General features: G+C 45.7%; 1 protein-coding gene across 1 annotated transcript in view; it reads right to left on the reverse strand.

Moving 5' to 3' along the window:
- Positions 1 to 15,691, reverse strand: part of ankrd50 (ankyrin repeat domain 50) — a 41,690-nt gene extending 25,999 nt beyond the window's left edge. The window contains exons 1-2 of the mRNA XM_030061919.1: positions 15,461 to 15,691; positions 12,784 to 13,916 (exon numbers count right to left, since the gene is read on the reverse strand). Coding sequence (XP_029917779.1) covers positions 12,784 to 13,289 — 506 coding nt within the window. The 5' untranslated portion in view covers positions 13,290 to 13,916; positions 15,461 to 15,691. The remainder of the gene's footprint in view (positions 1 to 12,783; positions 13,917 to 15,460) is intronic.
- Between the last annotated feature and the right edge of the window lie 446 nt (positions 15,692 to 16,137).

Here is a 16,137-nt window from a genome sequence, read left to right on the forward strand (position 1 = left end):
ATAATATCACTGTAGCGTGAACATTTTACATTTTCCATAAATTTCACCCAAAAGCCAAATATCCCTAACTTTTTGTGAGTAGTGTATTTCAGAGATGAGACGGCCTCTGGATGCTCGGCAGCCTGTCACTGACCCTGTGGCTCTGAGGCTGCTCCGTCTCCAGCGTCTGTCATTATCGCGCTTACATTTCAGTCAGAGTTCATTGACCTGAAGCACGGCGACATGAACGCGGTCACACCGAAGGTCTGCGTGTTTTATTTGGACGTCCAGAGTACCAAGGCCACACACACACCGCGCGCTGGTGTGTACAAAGTGCAACACACTCTGAAATCACGTCTACCAATGTGGCCTTCTCTCATAAAATGTGCAGCAGGACGGTGGAAAATGAATATTTTTTAACGGGGGGAAAAGCGCGTTGGATTAGTAAAGCTGTACGTGTGAACTCTGAGTGTCCAACTTTCCTTTCAAGTCTTAAAATTATATTATAATCAAACTGCACCACCACTGACATAGCTTGCATGAAAATATGTCAAGTTTTATTCAGCTATTTCACATAAAGGCCACAAACACCTGCCAAAATTAACATAACACACATCAACAAAGTGTAAACGGTGAAGTTATGAGCAACACTGGGACCTTTTCTGTTCAACTTAGGAACAGACAGGCCATCAGTTCTAATATTAATGTTTTCCATATTAACTGTATCGTTTGTTTGTACTGTCATGCTGGAGGCTAATGGAAAAAAAAAAAAAAAAAAAACTCTTATGAGATCTGTTGCTTGCTGTGTCTAGTTTAAAGCCTGCAGGGAAAATCATTCATGTTGAAATGTGATGTGCAGTATATTAATTCAAATATAATGCCGTATGTTTAAGAAGTCATTTTGTCAAACATATCTTCATTAGAATGTATTTTTTAAAACTGATTTTTTTCCATTTTCGGTCCTAAAATAAAAACCATTTGACTCAGTAGCTGCATCGGCCCTGAAAAGTCCATTTCTGTCGATCCCTAGCTCCGATTCAAAAGCGTCTGAAACGTCTCTGCAAAGGGAAACTCATGGCCAGCTCATCGCGTCCCCGGGGAAAGGTAATGAAAGGTAACGTGAAGAGCCGTCGGGCTGCACGCTCCGTCATTATGTCACTCGGCCTTTCAGAAGCGCAGCCAATCGCTGTGTGCGACGGCCGCAGCCCACACAGAATCTGCAGCGCCGTCTGGGAGAGCAGCCAAGAGGAATGTCCATCCACAGGGGTGAGCGTGTGTGCATGTGTGTGTGTGAAAGAGAAAGAATCTGTGTGTGTGTGTGTGTGTGAGAGAGTGTGTATATGGCTGTGTCTGAGGCCGTGCTGCCTGCTGAGACAATCACATCCACAGTGACAGCAAGTGCACCAAACAAAGAGCACTCGTCTTACAACTCAGCTGCTTTTGGACTGTCGAGAGTCAAAAGGCGAAGACTGCAGGAAGAAAAACGATGGGATGAGAGAAAAGGAGAGCAGAAAAAAACAAAAAAAAAAAACTTGTTTGGCTTGCCAGAGTAACTTTGGGCGTACCTGAGCCAACAAATTAAAAGTAATTTAGCCTCACACTGTGGTCTTGGACCTCGCTACCAACTATTTTGGTTCTCGCTCAAGTCCTCGACATATGCCAGAGTTGACGCCAATCGCCATTTAAGACGAGAAAAAAAAAAGGAGGGGAACGTGAAACGCATCTAATGCACTCGCCATCTGTCGCGGTGCGTTCGCTGCCTGCGAGCGCCGCGACGTGCAAAGTGAAGCTTTTTCACTGTGACGTTCAGTGAAGATGTCTGGGCTGACAGGCCAGCGGCGGGCACCGTGCCAGCGCCTTACAAAAAAAAAAAAAAAAAAAAAAAAATCACACAGCTCTTTTTTATGGCACGGGCGCAGATCCCAAAGTGCAACCCACCTACCCCTCCATGCTATTCATCCCCCACCACACACACACACACACACACACACACACACACACACTGACCATTTGCTTGCAAAGGGATTACCTCAAAGAACCTTTTCTTTAAATGAACAACATTCATTCGGCTGCCTGTCATATTTAAGATGTGCAGGCGTACCTTTTTTTTTTTTTTTTTTTTTTTGCATATGCTGCCTTCATGAATATGGAGGTCGAAGTGGGAAACATTCCCATCTCTCTCACTTTGTTCACATTAACTGGAAAGCTGAAGAGTGAACGGGAAAGTAAGTTCACGTCACCGTTCGTCACATCTATATCAAGACATTCATTTAACAAAAATGCGCTCAGTTTTATGACCAGCAGACTTGATTTGTGGTTTTAAAAAAAGCATGCGTGAACCCATGATTTCTCTATGCATGCACATTGTTTAGTCAGATATATCGCTCCTTTCAGAAAGATGTTTCTCTGTTTCTCTGGTCCAGGTGGGTGTCGACTCACTGGGAGAAGGTGCTCACAGTAAATACCACATGACGTCATGCAGAAATATTTCTATACAACGCAAACGGTCAGTAAAGACATTTAAACACGATGCCGAGGCTAACCTGGCGAACAGCAGCTTTCAACACTGTTTTTAATTCACTGCAAACCAGGTACACACTTTGCTATTTTTACATGTCCCATTATCAGAGAAGGTAACTCTTCTCACTCTTAACGCACTTTGGCTCCAATAGTGTTCACATCATATTATTATAACCATGAATGTTCCACTCAGAAGTAACACCAAATCGTATTTATGACTTAGAAACTCAGGATTTGCCGCATCAACAGAGAAGATGCTGATAAGCGACACTTGTTCTAGGTCCCTGGATGGCCCATGGACTTTTGTACACATTTATTCAGTTCATTCACACGACCGACTCCTGTTAGCATTTACTTTCGGCCTGTAAGTTCGTACGTTTGAAGAAATGCATCAGACAGGTTAAAGTCAGACTTCTCGTCTTTGCAAAACGGTGTGAAGGTGTTATCAAACTGGAACCGAGTAGTTTGTTCCACTTTAAATGCAGCGTTTGCGAGCTGACCCCTGCCTACAAGCAGCCCCAGACAACAAGATGTTGTGTTTAAGTGCTGTGAGAAATATAAAAATTACTAGTCGTATTCACTTGAAAAAAAAGGACAAAAAAGATAATCGATAATCGGCGCTGAGTTCTGTTAAGAGGTTTGCACGGCTGGACTTAAATATTTAAGACGTCTCAGCTTTATTAGCTGGTTGTTTGTCTGGTGTAAACGCGGGCATGTAAAGCCCCAAGAGGCTGTAAACTGTGATGCTGGGCTCTAAATAAACCTGAGCTTGAATGTGGTAACATTTGTTAGAACAGTAATCAAACGTAATGAGTTCCATTACCTCGGCGTGGTAATCAAAACAGCGACATGACTACATTTTTAAAAAAAAGGGGGGTGACTCGCAGCCGAGCTCATTTCATGGTGATGCAGCAGGAGCACAAGACGCCGGCAGCCGAGGCGAAACGGGCATCCGGCTGCTCCGCTAATGGACGAGGAGCGAGAGGACGGATCGCCACGCAAAGTGAAGCTGACAAAACACAAAACACCGTGACGGGCGGAAAACCAAACGAGAGTCTTCATCGGTTCAGAGCCAAGCACCTCCATCTCTTCATTTAGGGACGAGTCGATGTGGAGGAAGCCTGCTCAGCGTCTCTGCTCCCTCAGAGGAGCTCGGCGGCACCGCGGCCAACAGCAGCTGACTCATGCGAGGCCTTTCCACCAGCCAGAGAGAGAGAGGGAGGGAGAGAGAGAGAAAGCCATCTTGCCGATTCATTACTCGCACTTTGCTACGCAACTTCTTACATTATGCATAACGCTGTTCCAATCATCTTGTTCAAAGCAATCATGCTGATGAAGACAATATGAGGGACTTGTGCTGAGAGCAAATGCTCCGAACAATCAGCCGGCAGGATGGCGGCGGCTCGGGTGCTTTAACTGTTTCCCCCCTCTCACATCGGCCATATGGTCTCATTTCCTCCTCAATCTGCCATCGACTCGCTCTCGTCCTCTCTGATTGGGAAGGACACAAACTCCAATTCCGAGGCCGCGGCGCCGAACGTGCAGAGGAGTGTGTTTGTGTTGAGACGGGCTTGTTTCTGCCGCCGCGCTCTCTGCAAAATCAAGGAGCGGATAAAGGAGGGCTACTCAGGCAGAGGCAAAACTGTATTTATGTGAGCTCTCGACAGACGGATTTGCATCGACTTCGCTTTCAGCAGCAAAATTGGTTACTTTTCAAAAATACACATTACAAGCATTTTGCTCAAAAGGACGGAGGGGAGCCTTAGCGTCGGAGCGACATCACTCAACGCTCAAAACAAAACTTCTACACGACATCTCTGTGAGCAGAAAACTATTTCAGGCGTTTAGTGATGAAGTGCAGACTTCTAATTCTGCCCACCTTTCATATCTCAGAGTTTTTCTTCGCCAAACGTCAGGAAACCGGTGAAGTTCCTCGCAAGAAATGTGCAACCAAGAATCAGACAGGAGCCGACTGTACAAGTGACGTCCGGCTTGAACGGGCTTCAGTTACGGTTCTTGATGTCTCTTATATGATCAGTTACTGTTCATTCGATTACTCGAGAATCTGAATCCATATTCGGCAAGTTAGGAATAACGGCTGCCTGCTGAATAAATTACCCTCCCGAATGTTCTTCCTCCAGTTCGGCTTTAAATAATCCTTGCAATTTCTTCACAATCTAAGTTCGCATGCTAAGGATAATGCTACTTCCGCTATCTTTGACATCCAGCTCTTACATTTGAAGTAGCAATAAATCAGAAACTATTTACCAACCCGCGTAGCGAAAGGGATATAGACCAAAAAAAAAAAAAAAGAAAAAAAGAAAATGTGATTATATTTCTTTGGATTTGCACAATACACAGTCATTAGAGTGGGTTTCCTAAAACCTATATAGTTCTACTAAGCAGGACTTTCAGTCATTTTATATTTATTTGTGGTTAAAATCAAATGATTTAAAAAAGAAGAAACTGATTCCGGTTTAAGCCACACCCACTTTTCCTGAATCTGAATTATTTTGCCCCAAAACAAATAGTGATGTCACCACACACCCATATTGGTTAATGATTATCTGCTTGAATCCCGCTGCACCCCCCCATCCTCCCCTCTCCTCCCCCTGACTTTCTGTTTGCTTCACTGGTTGTTGTTTCATCTGCAAACTTCCCCATAAAACTTCCAGAGCTTTTTGAACGGACTCATATCTTTTGGCTGAACTTTTTGCTTTTGTTGTCAGAACAATGGAACAAGAGGGGAAAACATCGAACGCCGGCGTGTCCCGACTTCCTCTGGACGCTGCACCCCTCGCTGCTGTTTACGGGACGGTTTTGACTGTGCACATCAGCCGACATCAGAATTTCATTTCTTCTAACGGGGTCAAAGTACGAGGTTTCAGCTTGGGTGAGATGCTCCTCTCTGCTCAATAAATTGTGGTAGAGGCTGAAAAGATGGGTGTTTTTTTTGTTTTTTGTTTTTTAACATAAAAGTGCAGCTTTGCAAAGGAGCCATCCTGCACGACTGCAGTTTTGGCTCCTCGTCTGCCTTCCCCGCCTATTTCACATCACTGTGGGTCATTTTCCAGAGTTTTTACAAGATTATACGCACCGTTTTCTTCTGCTTTTAATACTTTGAAACAAACACTGTCTCCATATTAAACGCCACTCCCTGTAAAAGACAAAGGCAGCAAATTAAAGCCAAACTGTAAAAATCAAGCTTTAATTTCAGTTTCATTTTACAAGCGGAGGTCTCTCGCGCTGGTTTTACACGGTGGCTGAGCTCGGCTGTGATTGACAAGGAGGCGGGCTCTAACGTGACTGCAGAGAAAGTCAGCTACTGGTTGAAAGATTTATTTTAGAGAGAGGAGGAAAAAAAAGTGGAAATCAGCAGCAAATTGAGGTAAGACGGCGGCTCGTGAATACACGCCGATATGAAACATTCATCTTACAGTGAACAGGACTTCTTTCACAAAGTAAAAGTCTGCACTGCTGTTCTGATGCAACTTGGAGAAAGCCGGAGTTTCTTTTTTACAGTGATGGATTACCTTTATCGAATTTACTTTTATCAAATTACAAGTCACAGGAGCTGCTTTCTGTGCCATTCGGCCTTGATTGGGAGTGACTGGCTCTGAGAGGTATGGCGAAACTGATTTTAAAAACACCATTAATCACGGCACATGCATGTAAAAACAGTCAATGTTGAATCTAAGTGGGTGCGTAACTCGCTGAATAGGCGGGGGGAAAAAAAAATGCCAATCATGATGGAGCCGAGCAAAGTTTGAAGTCAGCTCCTAAACACGCTGAAAAAGAGGGGAATTTGATCACGGCTTAATGGATTTGCACGAATCAATTCGGCGCAGGATTCCAAGAAGACAAATGCCGTCGGCTGTCTGAGAAACAATGTTCTTAAGTCGGCCTGGTCAATAGGAAGAGAGAGAGAGAGAGAGAGGCCAATCTGGGCACAAAACAACAACGACTTTGACCTGGGACCTCACTCTGAGACAAAGTCAAACTGCAGCTGCTCTTAACGGGACAGCGCGTGGGATTTTAATGAAGTCCAGGACAGAAATGGGGTGCATTATTCATAAAAATGCTTTTTAGTTGTGCATAAAAAACAAGAAATGAAGACTTATGGTGTTTTCATTAAGTTGCAGTAAGTCTGTGCATCTACATACACGGGCTGCCATGCTGCTGCAGCACGTTTCTACGGTGGCTCAGACAGGACAAACCAACCCGAAGTAGACTTGAACACGTTTTATCTTGCAAGTGGCTGGCAGCAGTGGGTGGCGCTAAGGAGCTGGTTGGTTGTGAATTGTTGGAATTACCGCATAAAGAAGAAGAAAAGTTTTGTCCACGGTACATCATACCTGTGAGAAGCGAGAACAGGTGAGCATCAGACACTGTCGAAGAAACGAAAACACAACGTAGCAAGAAGAGGACGGGACCGAACAGGACGCAAAAAACAGATGCTTTTATTTGATGGAAGTCACTGACGATGACCTAAAGTTTTCGGAGTAACGGAGAAGGTGTATGTTTTCTCCTAGACTGATTATTTTCCTTTCCTGGCTCATTATTCAGGACAGAAAATATAACAATGACTATTACGATGCATTAGTAGACAATTGGAAGCGTCAACTACCGCTAAAAGGCTTTATTGCATTTGCGTTTCACTCTGCCGTGTAACCAGCAGGTGGCGGTAAATGCAACACACTCTTCCTTTAAAGGGACGTTGGGCGTTCGTCCACAGTCGAGGCCTGCCAACGTCCTCAAACTGTCAACCGGGACATAAAACCTCGGAGGCTAACGGCCCGGATCAGTGTCACGATGCGTCTGATTGTCTGTCATGTGACTGATCTCATGCAGCGATCACATTGTTTTGACGGGACGAGGGGGGAGCGGGGTCTCGACCATCTTAAAACATAACGGCCCCCCCCACCGTCGAGCTGCTTTCCCCTCAGGCTGGAGCCGTGAATAAAGACTGTGTTCTCCCTCCACCGGCTGGTTAAGTCAGAGTGGATTCTCAGTTCACTCATGAGGCTGGTTAAACTGTAGAAGAAAATCAAATAATTTAACCCTTTGAAACATGAACATGCTGCTGATGCACAAATTTCCCTTTATTTCCTGTTAAAAACACTGAAAAATCCCTACTTTGGGCTATGGAGATGATTTTTTTGTTGTTGGAAAGAGCAGACCTAAAAAATATTGAAAAAAATGTATAAATAGTAATAACAGAAATACTTTTACAAATTACAAAAAGTTAATAAAATTGTGAAATAAAAAAAAATAAGACAAAGCCAGAGAAAAGTAAAAAAAAAAAAATACATATATAAAAATTATTTTAAAAAACTAAAATAAATTACAGAAAAGAAAAAAGAAAAAATTTTTAAAAAATTTAAAAATTTAAAATAAATTTAAAATATATTATTTAACTAATAGTAGTTATTAGGGGGATTTTATAGAGTTTTCAGAGCAACAGAATCTATGAAAACAACATAATCTCTTCTATAATCCAGCCTATTTATACCCAACAAAAGTGCATGTACATTGCACACTTAGAAATTTTTGGCCAACACACATAACTCAGAAAACTATTCCAAACCCCCCAAGCTCTCCCCCAGCCCAGACGAGGTGTGCATTCCTGGCCAGCCATCCAATCCCGTCAGAGGAATCTGAAATTTCATCCTTTCAAGCCCCCCCCCTCCTCCCCCTCCTCCTCACCTCCCTCACCTCCCCCCTCCCCCCTGCAAGCTCTGCACCCCTGCCAGTTTGCCTGCAGGACACGCTCGGCTCAGCTCCATCCAGCTCTCACACACAGATGTATGCATGAACACACACACACAGGCACACACACACACCGTTTCCCTGGACTTTTAACAATGATAGGAGAAATGCCCCGGCGTCCCGTGCCAGCCAAAGCATGATATATATTTAATATTTAGGAGTGAAGCTCTGCAGCCCGCTCAGCCGAGTCCCAGTGGGACGACGCCGACCGAACTCCAGTGAACCTCCATCCAGCTCCAGCAGCTCTGCTTTTAATGAGGTAAAAACAGCACCTATGAGTTATGTAGGCAAACATACTGCGTGCGCGCACACACACACATACACAGACACACACACACACCACCCATAGCGCAGAGAAAGGCCGGCTTCAGACTGCTGAGTCATCGTTGCATCCCCAACAGTGCTGCTGTTTCTCCTCATCTGCTCAACTGGAGTTGATGCGTCACACTGGGATCCTTTTTTTCCCCCTTTTTTTTTTTTTTTTTTGTTTCTAAAAACGGGGCCCTAATCTGCAGCGAGTTTTCCACAGCCGTGCACCACATGAAAGGCACGGGGCGCTTTCATTTTCTCCTAACGTCCCTTAACCCCAATAAGCAGGGGGACGCCCAATGTGCCACAGTCAAAAAGTCAAAGCCAAAAGACAAACAGCTCCTGCAGACACTGAAATGCACTCAATCCTGAATGATGTTTGTATTTGTTTTTTCTCTCTTGCTTTGAAACGCACATATTCCTAGATTACCAGCAGAAAACATAACTGTCATTCAGCTGTCAAACCATGCTCGTAAACTAAGTTAGCAATAAGCCGTTTACTTCCTCCGGCCTCACACGGTGAGAGCTTTGAAAAGCCAAACAACCTTCATGCTCACTGGAGGCCATTGTACGAGATCTAATCTTGCTTTTGTTTTGATTAATGTCGCTACTCATTTTAAATTATCAGCACTGATTTTGAGAAGAATATCAGGCCAATTTTTGTCAAAAAGTAATCTCTGACACAGCTGCCGTCCGGAGCAACTGTGATTTTTCTGTCCGGTCGAAAATATCCGAGCTGCAACATCAATTTCTCCGGTGGACGAGCTGAGGGAATAAAAAGCTGCCAAGAAACTTCAAATCCTGTTCACAAATTCAAGCCGTGGCAATTCATCATTTCTGAAATCTATGCCCTTTACTGGGAAACAGAAACTTGTCCAGATGCAATTCCAGCTAATGCGGGCTCAGTGGTGAACAAGCGCTCAACAGATCCCCGAAAGGTCACACCTAGACTAAAAAGCAGCTTGCCCCATCAGCAAAAAAAACTCCCATTGCCTTTAGCTTGAGCCACATGACTGCGTTAATTCCACCTATTTGATGCGAGCTCTTTTGTCCTGAAGGGAGAAAGTGAGGCATGTTTGGAGGGAGGGAGCTGCCCGGCTGGTTAAAACAAAGCCAAATTCATTCAAACTGGCCTGCAGTCAAAACACGGCGATGGCCTTTAATCCAGCAAAGACAGGGAGTGATACATGAAGAGGAAAAAAAAACAAGGGCAATGTAGTTCGTCTTCACATGCAAATGAAACTTTGTCCTTGACAGAACCTGCAGAACATGAAACCTAAACAAATAAAACCTGCAGTATAAACAAGCGCTGCAAACCCAAACCCATGAGATAGCACGAGTTTTGAAGAATCACAGCGATAAAAGTCTAAAAAGCATCAACTTTACGGTCTGGACTCGACAGGAGCGCGTGTTCGAAGAAGCTGGGCGGCAGGATGGTGTGCAGAGAATTGGCCTCCAACAGTCTGCTGGCAAGCGTCCGCCCAGCAAAAACATCCTTTCATGTCTGTTACGTTACGGTACAGCATGAGAAAACACACTCCGATCCAAACGTTCACATCATGACGAGAAAAAGTGAGTCGGTTAGCTCGTCTATCTGTGCTGCTTAGCCTGCTGTCAGCCGTGAACGATGATGTAAAGTGGTTTTCTGCATCTTTGCTGTTGTTTTGTAACACGGCTGAACAATTAATCGAAATATTGACACCCTAGTATGGCCAAGTGCAACACCCGAATCGCAAGAGCTGCAATTTTATGATAAAGGTCAAATGTGTGACAAAATAGCAGTATTAATCAAGTGTTGTGGTGCCACAGGCAGACAAATAAAGCTCTCCAGATGTAAGGAAATTTGTAATTTTTGAATCATATTGCAATCGCATTATCAGTCAGACAAAAGACTGCAATCTGATTTCTTAACCATACCCTTCAGCCCTACTACTTGCATGTATTACTCTGGCTATTTTGGTATATTTATTTATGAAGGGATGAATCAGTGAAGTGACAGAAACACAATGAGAAGAAAAAGGTGCAGGAATGACAAAAAAATAAAATAAAATGAAAGGGGGTGAAACAGAGGAAAAAGCCGTCATGTTGGGGGTCCTCGGGCCCTTGTTAGGGGACGAGCAGGAAAAGCAATGGCGGCGGCGCGCAGACAGGACGTAAACCCACGTCTGAACCAGCTTTAATGCATTCACACACGAGCGGTGATTACTATCAACAAACAGACTTGTTTGCCTTTGACTAGGCTGAAGAATTTGGCAGGGCCTCTGGCATGCACTCGGTGGCTAATGTTTAAAATCACAGCTGGAGGGTCGAAAGCTCCCCAAAAACTCATGTTTAACAAGAACCTCGACTCAGTGAACATCATATAACTTTTTATTGAGGCAAGTGCGGCCCCGAATATGTTCAGTCAAAATGAGTTATGCGCCCCTCTGTGAATTTTTTATCCCTAATGTAAATTAGAGGGATCATAATTTTGGAATAATAATAAACTTTTACATCCATCCATTTCTCCCTGTGTTTTTTTTTTTTTTTTTTTATTCTTTTCTTTTTAAATGCCACTGGCGGATAGAGCCAACACTCTTGGCCACAGTTCCTTTGCATTCCTGCTTCCTGAAACCAGATAGCATCTCAAACACTGGGGGAGCCGTGAGATTATTTGTGTATGACGGTGCATGGGACGCTTTTACACCTGAGATGGCGATAAGGCGTTCGCCGAAGTGCTTATTTATCCCACAAACAAAAAAAAAAAAAGACTGTGACGATAAGGCTCTCGTCTTTGTTGTGCACAGAATCGGGGCCGGGGGAACTCAAGTGGAGGAGGGATATTTGCAAACGTGACCGGCTGCGAGAGGCCCTCGACACCGAGCCTGACACGAAGCAGAGCCGAGCCGAGCGGCGAAGTCCATCCCTGCTGGATTCAGTCTCTGTTTACGTCCCCTCCATAACCTGCCTTTTATCTGCAGGGTCAAACCGAAGTCAGAGCCATTGGCAGTGGCCGCGTTATTACGAGCAGATGAAGAGCATTCACTTCCTTGGGAAAGAGTGTAAAGGAAAAAAAAAAGAAAGGAAAGCGTGGGTCGAATCGTTGACTCTATTGACCGTTTAAAAAATGATTTACCTTGCTGAACGTTTGACCTACTTTTTCCCCCCTCCGTGTGATGTTGAGATGGTGCAATAAGCATCACCAGATGGCCAGACAAGAGGCGTGTGTGTTCAGCGCCGCATTCCAGCCAGTGCTGCATACACTGCCTGACCTATACTGTGTAGACAAGTCGTGAAAGTAACCCACACACACTCACACACACTCACACACACACACACACATGCACGCAGGCACGCTCGCGCACACACCTCCCTTTAAAGCCTCTGCCTACAATAACAGTCCGTCTTGATCGTGTTACATGCCCGGGCAGGACGCTGGGAGTCCACAGCCGTACTGTACTTCAGTTTCACGTGTGCACTTCATCTCTCAGGACAGCGAGGAAGTCAGTCAGTCAGTCAGTCAGTCAGTCAGTCAGTGAGTCAGTCACAGTTCAAAGCTCTTGCCTCATGAGTCTGCGGCCACCTGAGCATGGGTGCGCTTTAAAAATATCTGACCTTTCTTAAAGCAGAGGCCCCGGCAGGGACCGTCCCACACAGCGTGCCCACACCGGGGGGGAAAACCAACAAAACCATGACATCAAATAAGTCGAGAGAGGCTGCTGAGGCGGAGCTATGCGATGTGTGTGAGCAGTAAAAAGGGGGAGGGGTGCGTCAGGGTCAGAGGGTGGAGGGTGGAGAGGGGCAGGGAAGAGGAGGGGGGAGGGGCTGGCGTTGCATTTACATTTTACATTCTAGGCAAACCTAAATTCCAAGATGGCCCACGGTACAAGCAGCCACCGAGAGGAGAGCGAGGGTTAACAGTGGCAGACCCGGGACGACAAACACTCGGGCATGTGTCACGGAGGGCCGGGCATCTGCAGGTTTTCATTCCAGCCAAACAATACATCAGCTGATTTCACCGATAAGTTCCTGTTTTTTTTTCTGCTCGGAGACCTGCTAATCAGAAAATCACCTGGTGTAGCCTTTTGTTGAAATGAAAACCTGAACAATCTCAGCTCTGCGTGGCGCACGGTTGTTCTTCACAGCTTTAAGTGATAATAATCAAAGTGCAAGTGCTGGGAAATGAATTAAAACAAGAAGAAAAAAGGTGTTTCCCTCTTCTCTTACCTCTTGAAAGCCTCTGTCGGGTTCCTCTCGCACTCTCCAGGCTGCAGAGTGCTCTGCACCGCCGGGTCTCGGACCTTCTCCTCGAACCCCGGCACCAGCCCGCTGCGGCAGATCTGAGCCACCAGGCCGCGGATGAAGCCGCCGACGCACAGCGTGTCCGAGTCATCCGCCCGGCAGAAGTGGAAGGCCAGGCTCTGCTGGTGCAGCCCGCGGTGGGTGCCCTGGGACGAGGTGGGCCACAGGAGCTCCGTGCACAAGGCCGTCTTCCCGCTCCCCGGCCCGCCCACCAGCAGCACCCCCCAGGCGTTCCCGGCCTTCGCGGACCCCGCTGTGGAGCCGCCGGGGTTGGTGGCACCCCCGCCGGGCGCCAACGGGGGCTGTTTGCTGGGAGTGCTGGTCACCCCGCTCAGGCCGTTGGTTTTCTCCTGGAGGCAATGCTGGATCTTGTGGAAGACCCACTCCCTGCAGTAAAAGCGCTTCCCCTGCAGCAAACTGGTTTGGGCCATTTTGATCTAGTGCTGCTGTTCCAGCTATCCCTCCTCATAGGGGTCCCCTCATTCCACCCCTCGCATTTTCAACTCCAACAAAGGCCGGCTGTAAATTCGAACATCCATTATGCTGGCTACAAACGTGCCTTTCAGAAAAGCTGGTTGCAGTTTAGCTGTCCTTGGTATTTATGTTAAGACGCCGGAGTGCAACTTAGGCCTTGTGTGAAAGAGGAGAGAGAGGCAGAGCTGCAGAAATGGCAAGCGAAGCAGCCGAGCTGTGGTGCGTTGCAGAATATCTAGGTCAAAATAAAAAAAGGAAATCAAAACTGAGGCTTAAACCATAGATTTTCCACCAACTTTTTCCACAGCCTTCTCATTGGTTGTACTGAGTGCTCCTTGTTATTGCGAGCGTGTTGCTTTAGCATGGCGCTGGGCATGGCAGGGCACCCGCCTCCTGAGTGCATCCACTGGCAAACTTAAACCACTGCTTGATACAATTAGCCGTGGGAGTTGCTGATATATTTCCTCTGATGCATTTCAGACGCTAACGGGGATGACCCGAGCCCGTTTCCATTACATTAACGCGGAGGAGAGTGCCAGCGCAGGGTCAATTTCTCCAATAACACTGCAAGCCTGGCTCCTTCCCTGGAAAATAGAGAAACAAACGAAGGCTCGATTAGGACAAAAAATCATCATACACAACATCATCCTCGATGCTAATGCACCATTAGCCATCGTAAATATTGAATGACAGCATTTGGTGAGACGTGATGCTTCACGTCCAGGAGCCAGAGATGCAGCGGTAAATAAAACCGGTGGATAAATTATGACCTGGAGGTAGTGATCAAAGTAAGCAAAGCAAAAAAATCAGTCACTGTTTATTTTCAGCAAGGCACTGATTGATCCTCTTTGCCTTTAAACAACCCTATCCTCAGATAACTTGCATCTGCTCAGCACTTCTTACGACCGTGCACGCTCCGAATTTCCTTTCCCAGCCTGGAGAGACGGGTCGACTACATCCTGCAAATAAACAGCTGAGTTTAGGCGGGTTTAGCCTCCACTTCGACATCCCTGCCTGCAACTAAATTCTTGGCAGGGGTCCGTCCAGCTTCTCTAGTCTCTCCACACTGATCCCCCCTTTCCTTCCTATGTGGCTTTAAATTGCAAACAGTCCACATCCGTCCTGAACTGACGGGGGGGAAAAAGTCTAAATGAGGACCCCTTCCTCCACTTACAGGCTCATTTGCAGGTATGCAGAGGAGGGCAACCGCACCTCGAAGTCAGTTTACCCACATTTTTGGGGGCTTACAGTCATGTTTAGGACCTAAACTCCCGCTCTGCATGACAGTAAGTGGGGTCAAGCTGGTGTTGCGTTACATGAGGACAGGAGTTTTTTTCCTCCAGGTGGAAGGAGCACAGATTGAAATGCTTCTCTGGAGCTGCCCTCTGATTTCTGCTGCCTCTACACCACCACTGACTCACGGCTATAAGCTTTTTTATTTTCTACAACATCACTGCTCAGTCATGTTCCTCCACCACAACAAGCACTACTGGAGCAAATGCAATGCAATTTTTTTTTTTTTTTTTCCCCCCTCCAAGCCTCTCCAGCCAAGAAAACCCACCGCCTTGCTGGTTGGGCTACTTTGTAACGCTGCCAAATAACAAGGCTGCGATTCATTTTCACCTTTCTCTGTTTTTTTTTTTTTTTTTTTTTTTTTTTTTTTTTGTGCAAGGCGCTGGCAGCCTTCAACACAATGCATTGGAAATGAAATAACAAAAACAAAGGGGTCAGTTTTTTTTTTTTTTTTTTTTTTTTTGTTTTGGAGGTTGGAGGCGACAAACGATCCAGGCTATCAGTCTAAAGCAGAGCAAACGACACGATCCACTCCAGTGACTGAGGCTCTACGGGTCTTTTGTATGGCCAAAAAAAAAAAAAAAAAAAAAACCTCACCCATTTCAGATGGGATACAATTTACACCTTTGGGGGCTTTTAAACCCCTCTCAAGACTGGCTCATAATGGCATGCACATATGAAAAAATTCAACCCACACGCTCAACGTGGCCTGTCGCGTTTCCCAGTCCGTGCAAACTGTCCCATAAACTTCAATTAAGCCAATTGTGGAGCGTTTCCTCTTATTTTCGATACAGTTTCAAATGTCTCTCGCAGCCCCGAACGGCTTTCCGCTCACCTCTTGCCGAGTCCTCCCGGTTTTTTTCCTCTTTTTTTGGCCGCCGTGTCCGTAGTCAACACCCTTTCCCTCGAAAATAAAACCACATGCTTCAAATAAACCGTCCGACCATTGCGTCTGGCACAATTCAAAGCCGAAATCTGTGCATTTAGGCAGCGTCCATCTCCTTCTTTGAATCGGTCTTTTCTCTCGGTGTCGGCTCCTCCTGCTGCCCGACTCAGCTCAGCACTGAGCCAACTGACTCTCCGCCTTCAAACATTTCTCTCCCCTGCATGCAGAGCACACGAAGCAGCGGCGCAGGGCCTGCTGGGAGTTGGAGTTTTTTACCCCCCTGTCGCCGCCATTAGGATTTAATAATGAGGTGTGTGGCGTTTACTGATCCTGTGATTACTGCAGGTGTTTTGGTCCATGTTCATCAAAGAAAAAAAAAGTGGCATATTATCCTCTCATGTTGGTAAGACAATCATCAAGCAGTGGTGTAGAGTGTAGTGTGAAATAATAATAATTAAAAATATCATTAAGGGTAGAAGTCATGAATTAGAATCAGAGATGCTTTATTGATCCTCCAGGGGAAACTCAGATGCTCAACCTCTCAAGAGAAGAATTAAAAAATAAATAAAGGAACAGAAAAATATGTGCCTTAGAAATTTGTAACCAAAAAAAGGGATGTGCAATAT

Source organism: Myripristis murdjan, chromosome 10 (genome assembly GCF_902150065.1).
Source record: "Myripristis murdjan chromosome 10, fMyrMur1.1, whole genome shotgun sequence".
In the NCBI taxonomy this organism is placed as follows: Eukaryota; Metazoa; Chordata; class Actinopteri; order Holocentriformes; family Holocentridae; genus Myripristis; species Myripristis murdjan.